The sequence below is a fragment of the Lepeophtheirus salmonis genome, chromosome 1 (assembly GCF_016086655.4).
Source record: "Lepeophtheirus salmonis chromosome 1, UVic_Lsal_1.4, whole genome shotgun sequence".
Lineage (NCBI taxonomy): Eukaryota > Metazoa > Arthropoda > Copepoda > Siphonostomatoida > Caligidae > Lepeophtheirus > Lepeophtheirus salmonis.
This window is the reverse complement of record NC_052131.2, coordinates 8,425,915-8,453,467: the sequence shown is the minus strand read 5'-3', so window position 1 is coordinate 8,453,467 and position 27,553 is coordinate 8,425,915. Positions and strand designations below refer to the sequence as shown.

At 29.9% G+C, this 27,553-nt stretch overlaps 1 protein-coding gene across 6 annotated transcripts; it reads right to left on the bottom strand.

Annotated features, from left to right (window-relative positions):
• Nucleotides 1–11: 11 nt before the first annotated feature.
• On the bottom strand, nucleotides 12–27,218 carry CREG (Cellular Repressor of E1A-stimulated Genes). 6 transcript variants are annotated; one of them, XM_071888168.1, is made up of 5 exons: nucleotides 27,133–27,218; nucleotides 18,568–18,790; nucleotides 17,278–17,432; nucleotides 1,589–1,708; nucleotides 12–303 (listed from the first exon to the last, which is right to left on the bottom strand). In XM_071888168.1, exons 2-5 carry the CDS (start codon nucleotides 18,788–18,790, stop codon nucleotides 112–114), a joined length of 690 nt encoding a protein of 229 aa, XP_071744269.1. In that variant the 5' UTR covers nucleotides 27,133–27,218; the 3' UTR covers nucleotides 12–111. The 6 variants fall into 6 exon arrangements, with proteins under 6 accessions (XP_071744269.1, XP_040566395.1, XP_040566408.1 ...); XM_040710461.2 differs by lacking the exon at nucleotides 27,133–27,218 and adding an exon at nucleotides 25,672–25,891; XM_040710474.2 differs by lacking the exon at nucleotides 27,133–27,218 and adding an exon at nucleotides 25,659–25,781.
• Between the last annotated feature and the right edge of the window lie 335 nt (nucleotides 27,219–27,553).

The window sequence follows — 27,553 nt, the reverse complement described above, 5'->3', positions numbered from 1 at the left end:
GAGAGTCAAACTCGTTTCTATAAAACAATAATATATTATATATAGTATGGTCCATCAAGAAATGATACGTAATGTAAAATACACAACAAAATAGTTGCACATATAATTTCATTAATAGGGTGTTGCCTTAAAATAGGACTCCGGACTCACAGACTTTGCTCCACCAAAAAAGTCCAAAACTAAAATGCTTTCAATATTCATTTTAGCAAAGTACCATTTGTGCCCCTTGGGCCAGTCAGCCATCTCTGGGTGTCTTGAGAAGAGAGATCGCTTTGCAAAGGCTTGTTCTTCGGTTGACGTTACCTAAATATTAAATAAATATGAGATTTATGTAGAGACTAAATAAATACAATTTTTATCAATAATATATTAGCAAAGAGGATTTAGATAATCACATCTATCTATAATGTGTTAAAGGATATTTAATATCCAATATTGTATTAAGATATCTGCATTTATACCTGGTGTAAATTTAACTCTGACACATTTTTTTAGAGGTGTGATGGATCGAGATCATGAAGTTTTGTAAATTGCAACGATTGAACTGTTATTGTTCTCTATTAATAAATAAAAGGTTTTCAAATATCTCAATGTGTTTTCGAGATGGCAAAAGAAATCCGTACTCAGATCTCAGACATCTTTGCACAACAATGCTAATATGTGCGACATTTGTCAGGAATTAAATGTATCCTGGTTAACTGTACATCAAATAAAACGGCGTGTTAGGTTCTGGGGATTCGACGTGTGTTATGAGGATTGGGTTTTAATAATATTCCCATGTGATACTGTATATAGGCTCCCTGATGTAAAGCATATATAATGTAGTCATATTAATGAAATATTACGGGTGTGTGCGTATGACAAGAACACTGTTTCTATTTATTTTTTTATATAGGTACATATATCATAATTCATTTTCAGTATATGTTAAGATTTGAATAAAATATAAACGCTGGTATGCTAAAATAAATTTGGTTTGTCTTTATTAGTGAGAGCTCTTTGACTTAAGTACTCATCAATCATCCTAACATATTAAATTTTAGTTCTCAACTCTTATTAATATTCTTGCATTCTTCAGGGGAGAATACAAATGAATTGATATAAGTATTGAGTAGTTTCGTGTCCTCATCAAAAACATAGAGTAACACTGAGTATTTCCTGTGGAGTTATCTTCTGAATTATTAAAGCAAAATTTGTCCTCTAGACGACGCCTAATTAATCCTGGCAAGGCCGACTACTGTCGCTATTATTGAAAAATGATGGAAAAAAGGAATCTATTATAGATAGTATTCACTTAATTGTTATCAAAGGCAAAAATGTTTAAGGCAAATCCTCCTAGAACTGGATCGTTGACGTCCAAAAAGCCAGCCTTGAATGTCGTCGTTTTGAAGATTAAAAACACGTTTAATTGCAATTTACGCAAAACAGTGGGCCTCACCTATTGATGTATTTAAGAATAAACTGAAGTAATCTAAAGTATGTCGGAATTCAATTTACGCCTAGTATGTCGGTACAATATTACGTCAGCTTCAAAAGTTTTAAAGCTATTTCTATAATCGACGCCATCTCTCAAAAGAGTAGCCTTTACCTTAACAATTCTTCCATTAAGGATAACATGGGCACATAAGGGATCCATTGGGTCATATTCCATCCTTGCACAATAGTTCGTTTCAGCCAGTGAGGCAGTCATTGATGCATGATTGTCAACCTATTGGAAAAGAAACACATAATTATCAATTAATATGTAATAAAAATAAATATCAAAGAGTATTAAAGAGGTTCAAAATAAATAAAAATCCACAAACAAAACTCAACTTATACAGCCGGAAATATCATTCAAATATTTGATACTCAAATGAGGCATTTTTTAGTTTTTAAATACAGGAATATCTTAAATTAGAAGCATAAATCAACATATGTGTTGAATTTGTGGTGGTATTGACAATGAGCACAGCAGAGAAGGGCTTAGATTTAGATGTAAAAGTATGGGGCCGGCTTCTTTAGAATAAATGTAAATTCTAAGAATAAAAAAGACCTGTATATTCTTAAACTGCCATTGTGAGAGACATACCAAGTGAGTTAACATAAAAACAAACTTGAACAAAAATCAAGATATCAAAAAAAAACCTATTTATTGTTTACAACATCTTATAACTACATAATATTTGAAACTCTTTTCCAAAAATTTAATTTTGTCAAAATAGCTCTGGATTTTTGAATTTTTTTATGAAGACCCAACTATATAAGTATTGTTTGATAATTGTTGACAGTATAACGAGAGCATATTTGAATTCAATTCAACGTTTTAAAGACTTACTCCACAGAAAAATTGTCAGCTGACAACGAAATACAGTGTAAATTTTTACGTCAATGATATAACGCCTTTTTTAAATATCATATTGTAGGAGTCCAAATCTACTTTCTTACTTCAAGTATCAGTCAGGTCTGAGCGAGCAATATTACTATGCATAAACGTTATTTCACAATCTAATAGTAATCATTTACTATGTATTATTTTATCAGCTGTTCATTTTTTTACTCCTTCTCCACTTATCAGTTGATTAGTTGAGAGCAATTTTCTGTTATTAAAGAAAGAAAGGACTATAACCACCAACGGATTTCAAGCCTCTTTTTGTTTATCTTACAAATATTACCATTTCGTGTTCGAATACTTTTTCATTCAAAAAAAGATTCAGAACAAAATGCAGGGCTACTGATACTAATTACACTCTTTATAATTAGTTATGATATGACATTTTAGGATCATTAACGATGTTTTTTTAAGACTCCAAAAAGTCATTTATTTTTTTAATGGGAAATAAGTTTGGTTAGTATTTTGAAGGTATTACGTGTTCAGGAAATGCGGAGTTGAAAGAGAGAGAGAGAGAGACATATAGCATTGTTTATGGAATATCAACGCCCATAAAATTGATGTACGTTGCACTCTCCCCTCTCCAGATGAGCCTATTTTCAAATTGCAAATTCATAGACAAGCATTCATAATATTTATTTGGCATTGAAGTAATAGACATACATAGCAAGAAGTCTACCTATATTAACTATAAAATACATGCTAGTAATAAATACTTAATGATTACAGTTATATTCGTAAAAAATATGACATTGGACGAGTCTGATAGTTTTGTAGTTTCAAGCAGAACAGTGTTATCTATTATTTTCCAAAGCTGTTATCATTAATAATCTTATATTCCTGAAGAAAAAACATAGGTATACGGATGAAATAATCTCTAGTGTATGAAAGACGAAGCGTAATCAGAAGCATCTGCGAGGGGGGCTGGAGGGGCTCTAGCCCTTCCCCCAAACTAAGATTTTTTTTCTTTTCAATAGGAAATTTAATTTAGTTTTTCTATTTTTTGCCAAAAATTATATTTTCCGAGAATATTTATGAAATTTTTCTCGAAAAAATTTAATTTTTAGAGCATAACTACGGATTTTTTAAATTTTTTCCTAAAAAATTTAATTTGCTGCGAATAACTATGGATTTTTGAATTTTTTTACAAAAATTTAATAGCAAAATTTTTTTATAAAAATTTTAATTTATGGATAAATTCGAAAAACCAAGCAACCCCCCTCCAAAAAAATATTAATATACATATCCATATAAATAATCCTACGGACGCCCCAAGTAATACTAAGGATTTGTTGCAGAGTATAATTTCTCGTTTGACTCGGAGAGTAGAATTAAGGATCGACAACATAGTAATTTCTGCTTATATCAGTCTACATCATATGGAATTTGTGTTTATTTCATTTATATCAAAGCTACTAATCTAATTATACGTCTTAACAGCTAAGCCGCCTATTTTAAAAAACATTCGTCATCTTGTGTGTGTGACCACAATAATTTTTAGTTTCTTGTTGTTTTTTTTTGGTTATATTTTTTGCAACTATAAACCTACATTGTCCTCCTTCCTACAAAATATTCAGTAAATAAAGAGAAAAATGTAATTTTTTTATGGCTTATTTTAAAAATAATCTGGTAATCAGGTCTATATTAGTGTCAAGACTTAGTTCCATAACAATGTTGTTGTTTGGGTTCGAGCTTAATTAATTTTCCCCAGACAGATTTGAACTATTATTTCGATCAGAACCGAGGTCTCTGGCTATGGATCGAAGTTTAATCTTTTTCAAATCGTGGATCGAGTGTTTTGTATAAAGCACTTTAAGGCTAACATGACTTCATTGTACCATGTTCGACTTCATCAAGAATTCAACTATTAAATAGCAAATATAGTAAATTTTAAATGAAGTCAATTTAGATAGAATTTTTATGGATGACCGATCTAAACTGAACCTCTTTAAAGGAACAAATTAGTTTTCCTTTTCTGTAAGAAAAGGAAAATATCTTGTTCTAGGATCCTTAAAGTCATGGTCTCAGATAAGACGGTTATAAAGACAAAGCTTAAATTACAGTGTTACCACACTAAAATAAATATCTAACAAAAATGTATTTTAATACTCTTTTCTCCTTAACAGTGTTCTGAACGTTAATGGGTTGAATTCAATCTAGCTCTTGTTAAGCCGGAACAATTTCCAACAACTATTATGTTATATTAAATTTGCGGGATACATGAGAAATAACGACTAACAAGGCCAAAGTAACTATATTGGAATTTTCCTTTTCTAAAAGAAAACAATAACCACTTTTTTTTCTTTTAGTTTCAATCCCTAAAAATATTAATATACCCTAAAGGTGAATCAGTCCCGAAAATATGGGGCTTCGGTCTACGAGGTCTGAGGTTTCCGGCCAACTCACGGCTTTCGGGCCAAAATATGAGAATCTATCAACAAAGGTCATCCAATACATCCTAATGAGAGCTAAATATATTTAAAACAGCATCATGTAATAACTATTTTTTTTTATGAGGGTTCGCACATATTTTGATCTCCAGCCATTTTCATAGAATGCTCCGAAATTTTGCGTTTAGATGAAATTTCTTGATAGCTTGTGTAGTACACGAGAGAATAAGACTTCAGGAAGGTTCAGGTCACGGGATATTTGGCTTTCAAAATTAGTTTCGGACGGCCGGGCTCAGGCCTAGACGTAATCCACTCATAGTCTATTTTTTTGTTTTCGGCCTCTTAATGTCCTGATTTCGGGTAATGTGGTCTTAAAGATAAAGCTACGGAAGTAAAAAGTATCTTTAAAAGTAAATCGTGAATAGCTATGGTATTAATACTAGTAAGTAGGAGCATAAACCTATGCCTTAAAAACTACTCTTGTCCACCCTACATATTTATATTAGACATTTATAAATTAAGCATAATTAATTATGAGTTGCATGAGTGCATGAACATTTAAAATAATGAAGATGATCACATACAATACAAATAACGATATAATTTGTTAGACAGGGACTCCCATTCTTTTGAATAAATATTTACACAGACAGATATGTATACTACGGAATCAATTAGTCAAACACGAATTAGTCAGGTTATTAAATAAGATAAGTGCACTAGAGTGAAGGGGATTCCCCGACATCATAATAAATTTACATAAATTCCTATATTTGTGTTGCAGCCATCACATATTTCAATTGACCCCCATAGGCAATTCATAATTCCTAATAAGATAATCTATGAATCAAATCATTTCATGAATATGATTGATTGGTCTAAGATAGTAATTTCAGTTCCTCCAATCTTACAATATTGGTAATAAAAGCAAATAATGAGCCTTTGAGATTAGAGAAATATCCATGACATTCCCAATCTGTAGAAAGGGCAGTGAAACTAGCTTCAGAGGCTTCCTCGAAGGGTACCGGATATAACCAAAGACACGGATACATTTTGTCAACTTTAAAATCAAGTGATAAACTAAGGAAATTTAAAACTAAGTGTCAGTACCCAGTTTGATATATTTACATATAATATATTTAAAAATGGCATTCAGCAAAGATTAAGGATAATTATCCACATTATTATATACTAACTTATATAGAATTAAAAAAATTAGATATTGGCATAATTTTCTCCTTTTCATAAGTAATTTTTATCTTTTCATCTATTTTCGCAACAAATCATGGGGGCGCGCAACGTTTATCTCGATGTAAAAGTAAGGGATTTAACTTTATCAAAAAATTACGTATCGAGCCATATCTTTTTTTAAAGCACATAAAGCTTTTATATAAATAAGAAAAAAAAAAGATTATTTAATAATTTTTTTTTACTTCATACAGAAACCTTTCCGGACAAAAGGGGGGTTATAAAAAATTATCCGAGTTTCTTTTTTTAGTAAAACAGATTTACATCGTACATAAAAAAATAGATATTGTTCTTTTAGAGTCCTACATATCAAACTTCAAATTAAGGTTGTAGTAGCTCTTAATATAGGATTTAAAATCGGTCCGATCCCTGTTCTCGGTCCTTGAAAAGCATGCCAAATTTTTAAGCACCTTCTACAGGACACTATTTTCACAAATATTATAGTAAAGTACCTACAAAAGTTTAGCAAAAAAAAATATTTATTTTTAGGAGTGGGATTTTTGTTGAGAAAAAACACAGTTTAGCTATTAGAAAAAGCAATAAGGTTGATGTGAGTGCTCTTTTTTTTTTTCATTCCTTAATTGGTCGTCCTCGTGTTAACTTCTCCCTCTGAACTAATAATTTTTGCATATCTTTGGAATGTGTAATAAAATATGTTATATATACCTATATGAACTTAAATATAATAATAATATTTCCCTTGGCTAATGCAATTTAGTATTAGGTTAAGTAAAAAGTTCTGAGTTCTAGATATCTTTAGTGAGCTATATCTGACGATTAATACATTCCATAAAAAGCTGAAAGTATACTTAAAGGTTAAGGGTACACTTTCAAAAAAGCAACTTATGTGACACTAAAATCCGGTTGCATATCTCCTCCCCTTAAATTGAAGACAGCATAATTTTAGAGACATCATAAGTTCCACGTTTAAACGTAAGTCGAGCAGGTGCAACTGGACTTAAATATCTTTCATGTACGAGAATAGCTTTTCATTCCTATGTCTTTATCAAAGTATGTATTAGTCCTATAAACATTGCTGAAGATGTATTAATGATGACGTGACTGTCTGATATAAATAATGACGTCTTTTGTGTCCCATACGGATGCGGTTCTTAAGATCTATGAACTTCACTCACTGTAAATTAGTTTACAATAAATCCTACATGTTTTAAATAGAGGTATTGCTTTATAATGTGTTTTCTTTCCTTTCATTTCAGGTTTTCACAAAAAAAAAAAGCAAATTGACACAAACCTAGGTTTTAAAGACTTTATAATGCAAAGAACAAGAAGGAAAATCATAAAATGAATTGCAAACATGTTGTTGTTGTTTTTTTCGTAATTTAAAATACCCCGGTGGAAGAATCGAAAAGATTAAATATAATAAAATAAATTTGAATTAATTATGATTAATGAGCTGTGATGACCATTTCAAATATTATATGTACAATGTGTAATTAGAATGTCCCGTTTTCAAGTTAATACTTTTCTTATGCTTATTACTTATGCACTATGACTTTTTTCTGCTGGGGGCAATCTAAGAACAGAGCTAGGCAAAGTTTGACGTCCCTCAGGTTATTTTTGATGTTTAACAGGCCTAAGATGTGCTCAATTATTTACGGGTGCCCTATTTTATCAAACATAACATCAGAAAATGTTCCTCCTGTTTGTTCAAAAGCCATAATTTCAACTATGGTGCAATTGTTGAAATGCTAAAAATACATATATGTATTAATAAAGTAAAATTTGTCGGTATGAATATGTGACAAGTCACTGTGTACACTCTGCACCATGATATATATCATAAACATATTTTGATTGAAGAACTAATAATAATGTAGTTTTATTAAAGAAATATTGACGGCGTCTCCATATAGCATCGAACGTGTATACAGGGTGCACTGTATATAGTGCTCCCTTATGTATGTCATACAAATATTTTTAAACTAAGAAAAATAATAATATAGTCGTGTTAATGAAATATTAGAATGAATTTTGTCTGTCTTTATTAGTGAGGTCTGTTAAGACTAAAGTACTCGTCAGTCATCTTCAAACTCTTATTCCACCGTTCTCGAGGAGAGAAGATGTCCTATGAATGGATCAAATTATTATTGTATTAAGTATCTACTACTTGTGAGTGTGCTTATGAAAAACAGAGAGAAACACTGAGGATTTCTTGAGAGTTATACTGCAAATCATGGAGCACATCTGTCCTCCCCCCCCCCTCAAATTATTATAAGCAAGATGCACATTATTTTTAATTCATAACCCGAATACAAAATATATGAATATTACAACTTTTGAGTCATTGTCATATATTTGAGACGTGCGTACAAAGGCCCTAAAAATATACAATTTTAATCCTAAAAATACAATTTACCATACTAAAACGGCCTGTGCGTCAAAAATGGTGAGAGAGGTATCAAACTTTGCCAGAGTCAGCTTATTGTCGCTAGACGAAAACGTTTTTATGCATGGGGAGAAACATATTAACCCAAAAACAGGACAGTCTAATATATATATAGTACTCAAACCATTATTTTCAACGAATCCCCAAATAAGTACCATCCTCAAAAGTATTCAATATGTAGAGGGTGGTCCAGATAAGTTTGTAAAATTTATAAAGGCTTATAACGAACGAACTAGAGGGGGATAGAACAATCAATGCTATAGTCATTTGAAAGTTACATTTAATGACATTCAATTATTGATAATGAGATTCGTCTTTCTAGATAATTTTGGCTACACGGGGCCATAATCTATGGCAGTCCTGGGTGTCCTTGTGTAATTGCACTGATTATATTTTTGCACATTTAATTTACTTTCCTGGATGGATGGAGTACCCCAATGAAGAAATTACACCTTCTAACAAGACAGTGCATCGGCCCAAAAGCCCAAAAATTTATGTCTGTCTTGGCGACAAAACGTCCCCATTTTTGGAGGCCAGATTTTTGGCCTGCAAACAGCCCGGGCATGAGGTATGTGATTCATGTCTGGAGACCCTGAAGAAGTCCATTACCCATACAATGGCAAATAGGGATCCGCCAAAGCTTCTGGCGCTGGGTGGCTGAAGTTATCTAGAGAGATGGATCTCGTTATAAATAATTGAATTTCATTAAATGTAGTTTTTAAATGATAAAAAACATCTTATTCTCCCCCATCTAGATTGTTTGTTAAAAGTCTTTGAAGGTTTTCCCAAATTATCTGGACCACCCTGTACATACATATAAAATATGCGACAGTTATATGCCCAAAAGTCTATACAGATGCAAAAAGTACTGTTTAATGTATGAAAAGATATCTTTTTACATATTTAATAATAGAGGAAGAAGAGAAGAAACGAGTTTTGTTTGAAGATGTCCATGATCCATCCGTGAATTATTAAAGATATTATGCAAATAGGATTTTGTCAGTTTTGATGGTTAAGTAGTTATCATTTGCGTAACACAGCTATTATATGTATACAACCAGTACTTCTATTGCATTGATTTTGAACATTGGTTATATTTTGAGGCATAGTCCAAGGCCGTTTTTTTTTGTTCGTTTTTTTCCGTATCTAGATAAGATGTTGTTGTTTTTTTTAAATTTATTCTCTATTTTTCCAAGGACCCATCAAGAGGTATTATTTATGCCGAAAATATCTTACCAAATGGGCGGTCCGTGCAAAACTTAAGCCCAATATGTCTCAGACAGATCTAGAATTTCAAATTTATAATCGAATTGGGCTTCGAAGTGCAAAAAACACTCAAAGTCTGAGACGAATATTCCGCTTTGGCAAAATTTAAGTTTGATTTGAGATTCTAAAGCTTTTAAAACCCAGTTTTATATACTTCATAGTGTAACAGTTTTGGATTTCTGTCTGGATATACCAGAACGATCATAAACCGTTACAATTTTAGCTAGACCGAACTAATAGTTCATTTAAAGAAGTTCAACCTGGACCAGTTCCAAAGAAAAGTTCCATCTAAATTGTTCTGGTTCGGTCCCACACAAAAATTGGTCTTATCTTAAATTTAGCCTACACCAAATGTATAGATTAATTTTTGATAACATAATGCGTGTTTCCTAATTTTGAACATCAGTAATATGATGTCAGTTGAAGTTTAAAGGGGTTCATATGTGTACATACAACTCATAGATACATATTTAAAGCTTGTTATCGCAGCATTTCATATCAGCTGTTGCAGATGAACTTTTTGATCTCCATTTATAAACTTAAATAAAATTGTTCAATTTCCCCCAGCAATAGGGGACATAAATTAACCGATAACAGCGTCCTCAAAAAAAAAAAATCCATCCTCAATTTATATATTCTTTATAGTTAACGTTTTACCTTTTTTTTTGTATCTTACAACCTTTCTATAATTGTTTCTAGCTATATCGTTATTATTCTATAATAGATGGGAATGTTTGACAGCTCATCAAGAAGTAATTTAAATTCAGCAAATCAACGTTCAGAACAATAATAAGAGGAAGGAAGCTGATAAACGGACAGCTGATAATAAAATATACTCTAGATTAGTGTTTTCTTGGACGTAAAGCTATGAGTATATCTTTTATAACTAGTATGGGGAGATCAAAGATTTGAAATCGATTAAACTTTGATACACGGTCTGAGACTTTGGGATCACTTAATCGGAGAAAAATCGAGTTCGAACCGAATGTCAACACTATTAGCAATGCTTGATTATGTAGTTATGATATGTATAACATATCTATGTATGATGTACAAAATAGTACTTTAGTAGATTTTTGAATCATGAGTATTCACTTTGTAGAATAGGTGGATTTTTTGCACTTAAAGAGGTGTCTGCACGATAATATATATATATATATATATTTATATTTTTTGGAAGGGGGTTTGTTGTTGGGAAAAAAATTGAAAAATTAAATTCTTTGGAAAAATTTTCAAAAATAACACATCTATTCACAAACAATTTAATTTTTTGAAAAACAATTTCAAAAATCCATTACTATTCACACAAAAAAGGTATTTTTGGAAAAAAAGGTTAAAACATCACATTTTTGGGAAAAAAGTTACATTTTTGGGAAAAAAAGTTAAAATATTACATTTTTTGGAAAGAAAATTCAAAAATCTTAAGCTAGTCACGGACAATCAAATCTTTGGAAAAAAAAAATTTTAATATTAAATTTTTTGGAAAAAAAAGAAAAACTAAAGTTCTTGGAAAAAAAAAAAAATATCTAAATTTTTTGAAGAAACATTTCCAAAAATCCATAGCTATTCTGAAACAATTTCAAAAATCCATTACTAATCACAAAAAAAATCTATTTTTTGGGGGGAAAAAAAAGGTTAAAATGTTACATTTTTTGAAAAAAAAAGTTAAAACATTACTTTTTTTGGAAAGAAAATTCAAAAATCCTAAGCTAGTCACGAACAATCAAATCTTTGGAAAAAAAAACTATATAAATATTAAATTTTTTGGAAAAAAAAGAACAAAACTAAAGTTCATGGAAAACAAAATGAACCATCTAAATTTTTTGAAGAAACATTTCAAAAATCCATAGCTATTCTGGAAAAATTACAAAAACCCAATGCCGTAAAAAAAATTAAATTTTGTGAAAAAAAAAAATTATAATATTAGATTTTATAGTAAAAAGGAAAAATTCCTTTTGATGGAGGGGTACAGCCCTCCATCCCACCACCTGTAGTCGCCCCTTACTTCCTTGTGTTAATGTATAATGCCTTTGTATATATTTGACATAAATATAAATAAAGTTTAAATATAAAGGAACAAAAAAAAAATATATATGTATATATCGAAAAACATTATTATCAATAAAATAAATTTGGAGAGACGCCATTAAATTTTATGTTCAAATTAATCATCATTGTATGGGATATAAAGACAATGAATTCATTTATATGTAGTTTAATAACTGAGTCATCATTGGACACACACAAACATATATTTGTCTATTCTATCCATTAAAATATTTACAACTATTGTTATACTATTCATTTGTCTGACCAGGGCCGTTCGCAGGATTATATTTTGAAAAGTAAACCTCAAATATTAAATTATTTGGAAAAAAACTCCAAAGTACATAATTACTTACAGAAAACTAATGTTTTTTTGAAAAAAAATTGAAAAATTAAATTTTGAAAAAAATTGAAAAATTAAATTTTGAAAAAAATTGAAAAATTAAATTTTTTGGAAAAAAAAATCTAAAATTAAATTTATACAAAAAAAAATTCGCAAATTAATGACTATTTTTTTATTTTATTCAAAAAACAATACCTATTAACAAAAGAACTATATTTAAAAATTAATTTCAAATATTTAATTTTTTGAGAAAAAAATCAAATATTAAATTTTTTCCTCTACTGTATAATTTGCCCGAATGATGGAAAAAAAAATCTAGTAAAAAGCAAAAATTTATTTTTCTTTTTTTTTGGGGGGGGGCTACAGTATCTTCAGCCCATCCCCTACGGACGCCCCTGCTAACATATGATTAGAAGAGCTTAAATTTACATTGGATGTTGCAGGATCATAATGAATTGGGATGTATCAGTCCCAAATTTTAACTCCGGTCAAAAACTTAAGGACACGTTTGAATGATTTACTGAGAATAATAATAAAAATATTATTTTCTCAATTCTAGCACCGATAACCGCAAAATTATACAAATTACCATAAAAAATTAAACTGAAATTACCATGAAATCAACCATTATATTAAAAATTAATCTCAAGTTTTGTCCTATTCATATAGTTCATCTTTGACATGGAGTCAATTTGAACAAGGAACCTAAGAAAAGAACCAAGAATAATAATAAGTTGTTCGCTTCTAGCACTGCAAACTGAAAAATCTACAATGTTTGGATCTGGCACTAAGAATCAAAGAATTATAGAAGTTAACCCAATATATTTTTTAAAAGAACCGAAACAACCCGGATCTGCAATTAGAACACAAAATCCAACATTAATTAAAAGTGTTGTATTGGAAAAATATCCTTATTTCAAACTTTTTAGATTTCTTTAGACTCTTTGTTCGTTTACCTTATAAAACCGTGTTATTTATTAGATATTTCAAAGATAAATTCTTTGCAATGAGAGACTGATGGATGTGTTGAGAGAATAAGTTAGACGGGAAATGTGAAAAAGGCAGAATGTTTCATGGGGTGTCAATGAAAAAAATGGAATGCCCCTGAAAAACGCTTAAAAAATACAACAATGTAATATGCAGTAAAGTGTTCAATGCTGAAGATAATGAACTCATTGTACTATTGTTCATTTAATCGTATTTTTGACAGGAATTAAATTCAACAATTTATCTTTTCCGTTTCTTACTTTAGTATCAGTAAAATTATAAATTTAATATTTTTTTTGCGTGCAATATTTTTTATTGTGTGCAATCTGAGCAAACAAAGTGTTCATCACTATACTTTAACCCTTGAAAAGACAACATATAAGTTTAAAGTAACCACATGTACTCATAAATGATCAGTGTTGAGTAATATTACTTATTTGAGTAATAAGTTACTTGATACCTATTACATTGTGGAAAAGTAATTAAGTTACATATTTTCAGAATTAAGAATAATAATGTTCCTTTTGTTTGTATCACTTATTTTGTATCAATGATCAATTTGTCGAGTATTTTACAGTGATTAATGATTAGGAGAATAATTGTAAATTAATATACAGTCCTGTCCTTAAAAAAGTACTACCTACTAAATTATTTTTATTTGTATTTTTTTTAATTCATTAACTATTGTAGACGTGAATGTCTTTATTCACAACAAGCTTTTTTGTCTACTCTAAACTTTCATTTTAAAAAAGAAAATGAACTTTTTCCCAAAAAAAATTTATACATATGTGAGGTATGCTAAACGACCTTGAGAAAAGCAAAGAAGTTAAGAGTCTAAAGCTATTGAAAATGTTGCGACTCTAGTTAGTATGTTAGCCCCACTTGAAAGAATGCCATATAAAATATGATAACTTTGAAACGACAAATCTGTGACAGATATTACTGTAAACAATAGGGCTCATTTCGTACAAATATGTTTTAATATTATAACTTTTGTGGAATAATATGAAATATGAGAACCAATATTCATTAGGTTACCAATGTCACTTGCTTTTTAAATTTATGCTCGCCGGGATTTTGACACTTTTCACATCTCTTAAGTCTATTCCTTTTGATTTCATAAATATGTAAAGTTAGAACGTCATTATTTATTTTGTATTGCAGAACCTTTCCTCCAAAAAGAGAGTGAAAAAGATCTAAAATCAGTAAGTAGTGTGCCAATTCTTCTCAACTATGGAATCATTGTTCAATAATTGTTGAATGTATTATGTTACTAAATTCAGTTTTTGGAATTCTCCCCGCCTAAAAGCCAAATTTATTATTGTTATTTTATCTGTAGAACAAGAAAATTACTGTTAAAGTCTTCAACCGCAAAAGGTTAGGGATATAAAGTTGTTGTTTTTTTTTATTATTTTTTTTTGTAAATTACGTATATATATATATAGATGAAAATTAAAAGTAATTGAAATTGATGAGAACATTACAGCATTCAAAAGATTTTATTTATTAAGTTATCTTGAATGCGTTCTTACAAAATATGTCTAGTCATACAAAAATCCTTTAAAATGAAGGGTCTTTTCTGGAAATTAGTATTCCTTGCATATTATTTTCAATTTTTTTACATTCTCTCGAAAAAGTTCCGGGAATTGTTAAATAAAACACAAATTTCACACTTAATCATTAAAATTTATTTTGTCGCCTTCAAAGTAATCTACATTGAATGCAATACACATATGCCAAAGTTTTTTCAAGCTCTCGAAACCTTTTTATAGGGAATTTTTGGCATGGCCTTTAGCTCATTCCATAAAATTTGTTTTATGGATTCAATATACTCAAAACGGGTACCAACAAAAAAAATTCCAACGGAGCTAAATCAGATGAATATGGAGGTTGATCGATGGTATTTATTGCGTGTTTGCTTTTCAATTCGCTCACAACCATGTGTAAAACGGAGGAGTTGTTCTTCCATAATTCTGGCCATTTTTGACGGATTCTCTCTCGCAAACGCATAAGCACGCTCAAAAAGTACTCCTTATTGACTTTTTGTTCCTCTAGAACGAATTCATGATGCACCTTAGATATCAAAGAAAACAATGAGTATCGCCTGGACTTTTGAGACTTGATCTACCGGCCCTCCTTGAACGCCTTGTACCACTCAAATGCATTATGCACGGGTTTTTCGAAAACTGATTCACCAAAAACTTTTTCTAACATTTTCAATAGATTAGCACATGAAATTTCGTTTGTAACACAAAATTTAAGGCAAACTCTTTGTTCAATAATTTTTCTCATTGTAAAAATCGTCGAGGACTAGTAAGGTAGACTGACGAATCTATCTGTTGCAAGCAAACTAGTATACAGATCGGGCTCAAGCTTGGTATCATAATGAAAAGCAGTACTGTTGACATAGAATTTTAATTTTTTGATATCACTTCAGCGCAGGCAATACAAATTGACAATTCCCGGTACTTTTTTGACAGAATGTATTAACAAAAGAAAAAAAAAAAAAAGCCTGCTACTAAATAACCAAGTATAATTTTGCATTCATTGGCCCACATTGTCCGAAGTCAATTTTTAGCTAAAATTAAAGAACTAAACTTTCTGTCAAAAAAGATTAATTTTAATTTTGATTGATTTTTTCCATCAAACTTTTAATTTTCTAATGGAATATTTAATAATTAAACAATAAAAAGCTTGCGTGAAAAGTTCTGCAATTAAATATAAACGAATCTATTAGGTAAAACAAATCTGTAATAAATACTAATTAAATATGAAATATATTTAAATTCGAGTTAATCTCCTTACCTCTGAAATATTAATTACGAATTAGAATTAGTCAAATTTTTGACTTAGATATATTTAATTTTGGAGCTTATTTGACGGAAACGTACATTGTTTATGTATTAAATGTTATTAAGAATATTAAAAGTTAACCTGAAAAAATTAAAATCGAAGTTTTTATTCCAAATCTTTTGAATTTGTAATATTAAATTCATTCTTTAGTTTAAGATATAATATAAAGCAATTTAAACAAAAAATATTAGCTTCAAAATGTGATCTTTCATTTTACCTAATTTTTGTATGATTAAAAACATTTTGTAGGAAATATAACTTCATAAATAGTTTATCTTTTGAAGGCTGGCATGCTTTTATCATTTTTTATTACTCTTAATTTTCTTTTATATAGTTATTCTACGTAGAAAAATGGCTCTAAATCCTAACTATACTCTATTTTTTGATAAATGTTTGAATAACCAAATCTATTATAATTAAAGATTTTAATGTTTTTCATTTTCGTGTTTTATGGCTTAAACAAAAATAATAAACATATGTTTTAGCATACGGGGGAAAATACTGTAGCATAGGATAATTTTTCAATGTTTTACAAAAGGTAATTAAAATTCAACCAATCAATGTTCAGTACATTGAAAAAGAGAGAAAAAAGCAAAACAATCGACAGATGACAAAAAAATACGAAAAGAATTCTTATGTCAGTGAAGTAACACCGTGTTAGATGTTTTAGATTAGAAAGTGTCAACTGACGAAAACAGCTGAAAGTTGAATGCATTGTATGATTTTTTTTTTTTTTTTGATTATCACAAAGGGACTTTGCGACTAAAATAGTCGCATAATTATATTATTAGGCGAAGAAAATAGCTCCAAAGTATGTGGAGATAAGATTCTCTATTGACCATGTGAAGGACATTTAATTGTTTTAATTAAAGTAGGATATGTATTTTTTTTATGAAACAAATTGACCATTAAATTGCAATTAATTTTCTTTAAAAAATTAGGATTTTCAAACCACTTTTTTATAATCCATGTAAGCTTTTAAGCAACCTAAGTTGTCATGCAATATACTCTATCGTTTCTCAATCGAATTGACAGTATGTGGGAGTAGGTTTTCTAAATGGTAAGTTTATCAACAACACTGATTTGATTAATATTTTCAATTTAAGTAGAAAGAACTCGAGGTTATGCGTTAAAAAATTTAAAATTACTTGATAAGGAATAATATAGTATTAAATAAATAGAGATAGGTGAAAAATAGAGGTTTCATATAATATTTCATCAACCTTTCATTGATTTTTTCCTTCATAAAATTGAAAGCAAATCAGTAACGCAGCTGAACTAGACAATTTAGAAACGAATGAATTGGATGTGAAAAAGCTATTTAAAGACTTGTAATCAGCAATTAATTAATTATAGATTTAATTACCTGTAAATCTTTAACAGACATTTCCATTGGTGTTAAGTAGAAAAAAGGTACTCCACTTGAATTTTTGTTAGTTCCATCAGACATACTAAAAACATTTGCAAAAGCCCTTCCCACCGTGGGACTCCGGGTCGAAATCGTCGAAATGGCTATCCAATCTATGAATAAAATAAGGAAAAAAAGTATTGGATTGTAAATTAAATGAAAATAAAACATGTTTTACGGGTATACATATTTTACATTTATCATCATCTAACTAAATACAGAGATTCCTTGAACTACGAGCATCATCTGATTCAGAGAAGTCTTCGTAAAATGAATGTACTCTAAATACAAGGATAATTATCGATGGGTCTGGTAGAGCTGTGGTCTCAAGCTTGCAACTCGAACTCAAGTTATATTTAAGTCTCATTAAACTGTGACTTAATACTCAGCTCGATATCGAACCGGAGAGCTCATGGCCTCTACACTTTTTGATAATTTACTAGTATAATTTAGGAGAAGCGTTGTTTGGTATCTGCTACTACTGTGATAGAGGGGTACTGACGTATTTAAAAACAACTCTATAATACAATAGCATTGGGTTATTACGTCATAAAATAATTGAGCTAGAAAATTCCCTTTAATAAACAAAGCAAGAGTAATAAAAATTATATAATACCGAGTGGTCCATTAAATTCTAAAGACTCTGAATTTTAAACTTTACCCCGATATTATTTATTTACTAACAATAGAATTTACACAAAATTAATACTATTAATATTAATATATTGTGTCTGAGATCTCTTAAGCACTAATTTAGCCGCCCTTATCGACAATGATGGCTTCCAGGTGGTGGTGGAAGGCCTCGTACCCGCTGCAGATGTAATCATATATCATGGCGTCATAGTACTGGCTGACAGTGCCTTTGAGGGTCTCGTTGTTTTGATGACGTACACTGAAGGCCTTCCCATCTAAAGACACCCAAAAGTTGTAGTAGAATATGTTGGCATCAGGACTGTAGGGGGCCAAAATTGTCAAAAAAAAAAGTGTTCAAAGGAGCTATAGGGATTCCTTGTCATTTTTTCAACATGTGCGTAAGCTAGACAGATCATATTTTAAAGGAAAACGGAAGTTCACTTCAATATCAAAATTTAAAAATATTACTTAGAAATTGGTTAAAATAATTTGGAAAATTTTACTGTCTAAAAACATTCTCAAAACTACGCAATCATTTAACAAATGTAGTAGTTCTACTTTTTTCGATGAGAGCCTAAAAAAAATTCCAGTGTGAGCCTTCGACCCAGTACGTACCTGATAAATGAACGACATAACGAGCCATTTTGGCTACTTTTTCATGAGGAGGGGGAGGTGGTGGATCGTTTCGGATCTCAAAGAGTTCTTCAAAGCCAGCTTGAATCTTATACAATCCATTATGACGTTCATGATGGCGAGAATGGGACCAAGTGGCTTGAGCATCCTCAAACAATAAAAGCGACAGCAAGATTGGGAATAATGACGTCAATATGATATTCATCTATAAATAACATTGATAGATAAGGGATTAGTAATTATAATTAATAGGATTTGAAATGAGTTACTTTATGTTACAATTATAATAAGTTAATCATTGGGGCTATGGTCTATCCGTTGTACTACATAATATTTGATATTATAATTAGTGTTGTTTCGACTAGGGTTGAGTCGAGTCGACACAAAAGGAAAAGAATAAAAATAATTAACTACGCATTCCCACTGCCCTAATGCCCATTTCATTCATGTACTAGCAGGAGTAACCAGCGTTGCTTGGAGTTATTAGGGGCAGACAAAATTATGTTTTAATAATATAATCAGTGATGCATTAATGATGCCCCACCATTTTTATGAGTACTAATTAACTAATATTCATATGAGAAGGTGTATTTTGTTACAAACCCATGGAGTATGTCTAGAGATTAGAAGAAGAACCACATTAGAAATTGCAATTGACAATAAAATACAGGGTGGTCCATTGATAGACGAACACTTACTAATTCCGTATTTAATTAAGGTTGAGTGATTGAAATTAATTCATATTTTGATATATTAAAGCATAAACATATCGTTAATTTAAAAACAGGAGTTATCTAGCTTACGTACAAGTTGAGAAATTTGATACTTGAGCGTGTTCGACGAATTTCTATTCGCGCCCTCCCAGCTGTTGGTCGTCTCAAGCACCACCATCTACACTATCGGTAAGTCCAGAACGTTTGAGAGGAAGAAGGTCTCTGTTAAAAAGCCCAAACTGGACCCGAAGGAGTTCAAGAAATGGGTTTTGACACCAACAAATCCATCTCCCCCGTTGAATTACTTTTTAAATGAGTCTTTCAAAAAAAATTGAACTTTTTTTTGTAGACTTTTGGGTCCCTCTACACCCCTCATATCAACCCCTCAACTTCACCTTTTCGAATGTATGTCGAGGGAAAGCTCTGCAGTGTCCGTTATCCAAACACCAAGGCCCTCAATGCCACTGTCATTATTTGAAGAGGTTTTATAGCGATAAAAAAATGACTCATTAAAATATTATTCCCATAAAATCGACTAACAAGAATTTTTTGGATTTTGAAAATCAGCTCATCACTCTTGTTGTGTCGAGTTTAAAAATCATGGACTCAAGTCGAGCCGATAAGGACTTGCCTTTTCGGGACAACACTAATTATGATCATGTAAATATACATATAATGTTATATTCCTTTAAAACATGCGGAATTGATAAATAAATTACCTTCTACAATGTAACAAACAACAGTTCAATTTACAATGAGATGATAAAAGAATTTATATATATTCATTTATCGGTATACTTCATCATAAAAAGACTGAGATCTTATGTTACTTATTGTTAGTTATAAGCAGTACACTTTGAATATGATAAGACAAAACAATAAGAAATGATTGTTACGAATAAAGAGAGGGAAAAAAATACAACCCATCTCATTGTTCCATTTTTTATTTTTTTTAGTTAAAAGCTATTAAAGGCAACGAACTGAATGTGAATGATAAATGAGCTATACAGGGCACCCTTCCTATAACGTTATTGCTCTTAATTTGTGTATAAGAAGGGTGTACATAGGGCTGGAGTATCTGTATAACCTCCCCCACCCCCCAAAAAAAAAAAAAAAAAAAAATCAAAAAAAAAAATCTAATATATGATTTATTTTTTTTCAAAAATTTAATTTTTGAAACTTTTTTCCAAATTTAATTTGAAAAATATTTTTCAATGTATTTCCAATTTAAAATTTGAACTTTTTTCCTAAATAATTAATTTTTTGTGAATATCTATGATTTTGAAATTTTTTTCAAAAATATTTTTTGTGAATAACTATGGATTTGGAAAAAAAAATTCAAAAAATTTAATACATGATTTTTTTTTTTTTCAAAAATTCAATTTTTGAACTTTTTTTCCAAATTTAATTTGAAAAATATTTTTCAAAATTAAATATTGTTTCTGAATAACAATGAATATTTGAAATTTTTTCCAAATAATTTAAAATTTGAATATTTTTCCTAAATAATTAATTTTTTGTGAATATTTTGAAATTTGTTTCAAAAATTTTAATTTTTGTTTATTTTTTCAAAAAAATTAAAAAAACAAAGCCTTCCTCACACCCTCCCCAAAAAAAAAAAAAAAATAGAAAGAGAGAGACAAATGCCCCGCTTATTGTTGTATTCAGTAGAACAACCGTTAACCAGCATGAGGGAACATCATCTATGCAATGTAGATACTTATGTAAATAATATGTGAATAACACAATATATATTTTATTATTGTAAATACAAACAGTAGTTTGTATTCAGTGTTGGTTTGACTCGACTCAAAGGGTGGTGAGTTGATATTCAAATTAGAAAGAAAAAAACTCAACTTCATAATATCTTTTAGAGTTTCGTAACACTGCTACACTCATTAGCAATATGGCATCACGCAACCTTTCCTTTGAGGGAAAAAAAACAAGGGAATACGTGGTTAATTTTATTGTATCATGCAATATTTTCTCCAAATAGAAACAGTTCATTTGAACCATCAGGTACATGGTCAAAACTTGCACCAATGTATAGTACAATGATCATAAAAAATTAAGACTGACAAAAAAAATGGGTCGGAAAATTGAGGTCAGAACTCACCAAAGTCGCCCCAAAAAAATTGAATTTACAGTTTATCTCATCCCATAAGGTACATGAAAAAAACTTGTACCAATGAATAGTACTATCTAAGGCCATCATAAAAAACCAAGACTGACTAAAAAAATCGGTCGAAAACTTGAGGTCAGACCCCCCCCCCCCTCCAAATTTGTTATAATGTCCTGATAAACATTTTGCATATAAATTTGACTCGTCAAAATGGACGTTTAACTGAAATATCTGTCCATTTCTTAATAACTTTTCAATTTTTTTCTCTATTTTTTCATCTAACGTCAATTTTAAATTTTTAAGAAGGAATGGGACAAAACAATGCTTTTTGAAGTTAAAAATATGAACATTTTATGACATATTTTTAGCAATACTTGCAAAAATGAAGCAGTTACCGACGATATTATTCTCTAGAACTTTTTTTTATAAGTATGAAAAATTGTACGTACTGATTTGTGTTCCTCTTTACAATGCCAATAAATGATATTGACTACTTTTTCCCAATTTTATTCGCAAATTTCAATTTAGCATTTTTTTTTTTTTTTACAAAAATAAGAGATTGACATTATTTTAGACTTATAATAATTCATTACATATAATTTACAGCCACTATTTATAATTCTCGCCCGCAACAAAGAAGAAGAAATAATATTGACCATTATTAATGTGATTTCCTACTTCCTTCTTTGCTCGGGCAACGCGGAGTAACCCATTGCCATTTTAAATAAAATTATAATCCTACATAGTATTTTATTCGATACTTTATAATAATATTACTTAGTAATATGTTATTAAAAGCGTATTTATACATTTTTATTTGTATATGATAGCCTAAATTTCTTAATAGAAATAATAAGGTTGGGAGTAATCCTAAGTGATTTTCTAATCAATCTAAATTTCTAATGAGTTTCGTCAAATCTCAAAGGAGACAAACTAGACTTAGTTATAACACGGTTTTGTTAAAAATTACATGATCTCAATGGAACTAAAAAATATTAGCTCATTTGTACTTGGACAGTTAAAAAATATCCACTTTATTTTTGAATGTGTTCATTTGAATATTTAAAAACAAACAAAAATATCAATCCGACGTTGATCGATAATGGCAATGAGAATTGATTATATGTGCCTAACGCAAATGCATTCGAACAATATAGTTATTAGTTTTAATACTCTGTTCGATATTTCGATCCAGACTATGGTTTTTAACCTTAGATCAAAATTTCAATCATAGAGCAAAATATAAATTCAAAAATTCTAACCGTTTGAAACATTCATATAAGGGCCAAATACTCCCTTCCCTGTTATGGAACGGCAACCTAAGAGAATGGACTGTAATCGCTAACTTCATGAACTTCATATATCCAAAATATACTTTTATTAACTTCATTCTAACCAAAAAAAATAACACATGCAAAGACAAAAAAAAATGAAATTTCCTTCAGTTAACAAATTAGTGATATAAGTAACCAATAAGTTAGGGATGGGATTTTACGGGGTTTGAAAGGGGGGATAATTATATGTAATATAACTTCAAAAAATATTTGACCTAAAATTTTTTTGGTGCTAACGGCCCTACATTCCAAAAATAACCATACCATCAATTAATGATTAACCCTATAAGGGCCACTAGGTTAATGCGTGGTGGTAATTTTCTGATTTTGTTAAAATCATTATCCTTGTTCTTTTCTAAAAACAATTTTTTTTTTCTTTAAGATTTTATTTTTTAATTGGTCAAAATCTGAGAATTTTGTCAAACTACTCAAATCGAGCATCCCAAAACTCTTACATCAAATATGATATATATGACCTTTATGGGTTAAAACAAATCAAATGAATGGGTCCGTAAAATAAAAAAATTATGATAAAACCGGTCTGTGGCACAAAGAAAGAATTGTGTACCTGGTCTAAAGACCAATAATATGTGCAAAATATGTAGAAATTTGAAAGTCAATGATAAGACTTTCTCTTTGTGATGCCGGCTCTATCCTTATTTTTAAATACAGCAATGGCCTGTTAAGCCTGTTGGGCCCAGATTCAATTAGTCTAGGCTTTGCTTTTGTGTGGTTATCTCATTTTAAGACCCTTTTTGTTATAAAGTCCACCATTTTTATTAAAAGAAAAACCTGTTAGTTGTTAACACTGATTATCTTAAACACTCGGGATTCAAATACTCCAGTATATCTGCTGAAATAATTAGGAATTGTTTACTTATATTAGTTTGTAAACAATGTGATAGAGATATACGCTGTCTTGTGGCAAAAAATACAACTACCTAATTGATAAAATAATCCAATAAGTAATAAAGGGCACTGTTAAAATTATCAATAAGCGCCATTTTTTTTAACAAATAATTTAAAAAACAACCTACAGACTGTCATAGCATATTGCAAATAATATTTTTTTTCAGTTTCCTCATACCCTATGATCCGGCAATAACCAAAGATTCAGAGCTTAAAGTAAAATAATTTCTCTAATAGTTTCCTTGAGTGGGGATAGTGTGATAATGATTAGAAAATCATTTCCCAGAATTGTATTATTATTAGTGGGTATGTTAAATTTATCTAGGCAATAAGAATAGTAAAGGTTCAGGTGTATGGGAATGATCGGGATACATTTTATTAACTGCAGAATTTTTCAGAAGGTCCTTTTGCTTTTAAAGCTATTTATACACTTCCTCTCGATCAATCCTCAAAACTTTGCTATAAATTTGTCTTTAGAGAATTAAATTTTCTACAGATGTTATACTTTAGATCATTTTTGATAATTTATTCACAATCCTGACATTTTATTTTAAGAATAAGATACGAATGACAAAAGTAATTGAGCTAAAAAGTTGATTTGCATTTATATTAGAATAGACAAAAAAAATAGAATGGGAGCAGATAAAACCGGGGCAAAATACACTCGAACATCGGTAAATTTACTTATAATTCTCCATGCCTAATAAATGATATTGGACGTAAAATAAAGAGAGGTTTAGAGGTTTAAAAATTAAACTTCCGATATTTAGATACATTTGTTTCGTTTTTATCTGTCTTGATTGGTTGAACATGAATTATATTTTGTAAAAGCTGCTTTTAAAAACGACATTCTATGGAAAAATAGTCCCAAAGTTGGGGAGAATTTAACTATTAGTTAATTTAGTTCTTTATTATTTCTCTTTTTAGGGAAGGAACAATTAAGATTGTTAATAAATATAAAGCAAGGTGTTTAATGACTTTATATTTAAAACTATTTAAATATAGAAGGTTTACCTCAATCATATTTATTCAAAACTTAGTAAAAGTCTACATATCTACTGAAAAAGACGGCTTAATAAAGTGTAGTGCTTCTTACTTGCGCTAATGCACTTGAATGTTCAAAATAAATAAGAGCACTAATAATATTTTTGTGCAGAGTACCACACATATTTTTTTTAAATGTATTCACACGAGGAATTGGACAATTTTCATATCCCTAGATATAATAATAGTCTTTCTTTTTCCTCCTATCCTTTATTTTGCAAGGTCAACCATAGGCCACAACTACTACAGAGGTGTTTGCAGTATTATAATTTGAGTGGGGCTAGGTTTTTGGGATTTTTTTTTTTCAAATCAAAAAATCCATAGCTAATCACAAAAAAGTAAATTTTTGGAAAAAAATTTCAAATACTATATTTTTTTTAATTCCAAAAATCCAGTTATTTATAAAAAATTAATTTTTTCTTAGAAAAACATTTAAAACGTTCACAGTTTTTCTCAAAAAATTTCAAATATTAAATTTTTTGCTCTGCTCCATAATTTGTCCGAATGACAAAAAAAATAATTTCTGGTAAAAAGGATGAATTCTTTCATTCGGGTGGGGCTTGGCCTTTCCTTAAAAAAATAAAATATCCTTTGATAAAAATTGAAAAAGGGCATTGAATTATATTATACTAAATAAAAGGTCATTGGTAAACAAAGAAATTCCGCATTTTTAATATAATATCCTTATACCTACCCATATTGGGAATTATGGGTCAAGAGAAATCGGTTTCGCATAGAGTTCCGAAATAGATAATGTCGGCTTTGTTATTATGTTTACCCCTATTCCTAGGCAAAATAATACTTAAGTGATCTAATTAAGGATCGAGAGTTGTAAATTAAAAATAAGAACGCCATTTCAAATATTCACTCAATGCGTAGCTCTAAAATCTAATCCTTCATGATGTTTAACAAGTATACAACAAATGATAATAAAATAAAATAATTTTTAACTTTATAACTTTACCATAGTTGTCAGAGCTTGTACGAAGATAAACTATCAAAAATGAAAGTTTTTAGTAAATATGAATAGCACTAATAACGATGTAACAATCTGTAAAACACGTTTAAAATGTCTACAAGGATTGATTCTTAACAAAGAAGGCGAAGTTTGTTGTTGTTTTTTTATCTATTTTAAAGGAGCAAGCTCACTTAAGGGTCAAACATAGATAAGAACGAATTTTCTCTTAGTCTTTTTATCAGTTAGCAGGATCTTGTGCAAAGATGAAATTCTTTGATTTTCAGGGAGATTAGAGAATCATTAAGATATTTTGATTGTGTAGAGTCGTGTTTCCCAACTTGGGCCAACAACTCTGAGGTGCATCTTTAAGGCCTCCGCTAGAGATTACATAAGTAAAAGATTTGGTTAATCATACTACTTTGTGTTACAAGATATTAAATAATACTATAGGGCTCTGCGGTAATGAAAAGGTTGAGAATCACTTATGTAGATCGAATAATTCCATCTTTAGACACAGACTACGACTCTAAAAATTAACAAAAGTTATTTTATAAAAGAACTTGCACAATAAGGAGGCATTCATTAGCCACGTAGTTCTTTTTTCAAATAATTCTACCTTCTTCTATCCCTGTGTGGACTCCCGTAGTTTCTTGTCTTCAACCCCTCCCAGCAACAAGGAGTTGTTTTTTTTTGTTTTTTGTTTTGTTATCTGTCCCCTAAAATATTAATTTTTCCGATTGATTCCTTTTCTTTTTTTTTTTAAATAATGTGAAATTATATTTTAAACTGACCTTTTTTTCGATAAGTCTAACCCATCTTAAAACCATTTTAAAAATGTGTTCCATATTTAATTGAATGATTAATGGGATTTTTTAGAAGACATTTTATTAAAAATGTTATCTCATACTTCCTATGATGTCATTTATGGCATCTTGCCACGTTATTCAAGTCTACGTGATTTTAAAATAACAACCCCTCCCCAACAGGAATAAATGTGATTTTAGTGATCCCCCTTCCTCTAAATAGCCCATGGTTTGTGAAGGCCTCTTAAGTTAATTGAAACTCCCCATAATATTATTTTTCAGTCAATTTTTTTTTGTATAAAGTTTTTATGTGTCCCAGGATATACTAACAAGGAATAGAACATCAAAAACAAAGGAATACGTTAGTCATCCTCACACACATAGCCATGTGCACTGAATAAATCATATATTTTCGCTAAAAATTTGGATATTTTTAAAACTTTTTGGGAAACCATGTCAATAATAAAGTTGATGATGATTTGTAACAGATAAACCAATATAAATGACTGAAAAAAACCTCTGTAAACAACATTAATAGACTATGTTTTGTTTAATAATATGAGTCTTATCTCTAATGCACTAAAGATATTTATGATGTAGCATTCAATTTTGATATTTTTATTTAAACAATAGTAAAATGTTTTTTATCCAATTTTTTACTTACCCAAAAAGAATCCTTTTTTTGTGTGTGTATCCCAGTGATAGAGTTAGATCAGTCCTAGAAATGATTTCCTAATCATTCTTCCCCTAATTCCCTAAGAAAATTATGAATGATAGTTAGAACGTATGATAATACATGTAGCCACACACCTCCTATTTTTAACTTCAAGTGCATGTATCTTGTCTCTTTTAAAGATACAATACATTATTATGAAACTTCAACAACTGAAATGACGATAGTTTATAACTTCCTCATTTCAGCTGTTGTAGTTCCCGTAAAAGACCAATAAGGACTGGTCCTAAGACTGACAAATTTTATTATGGCCGGACTACTAGGATTGCATCTTTTTTAGTTTTTTTAAAAGCTCCGACACAAGGCAGTGATGATGCTTGCTTCGTTACGGAAACAATTACCAAATTTGTAT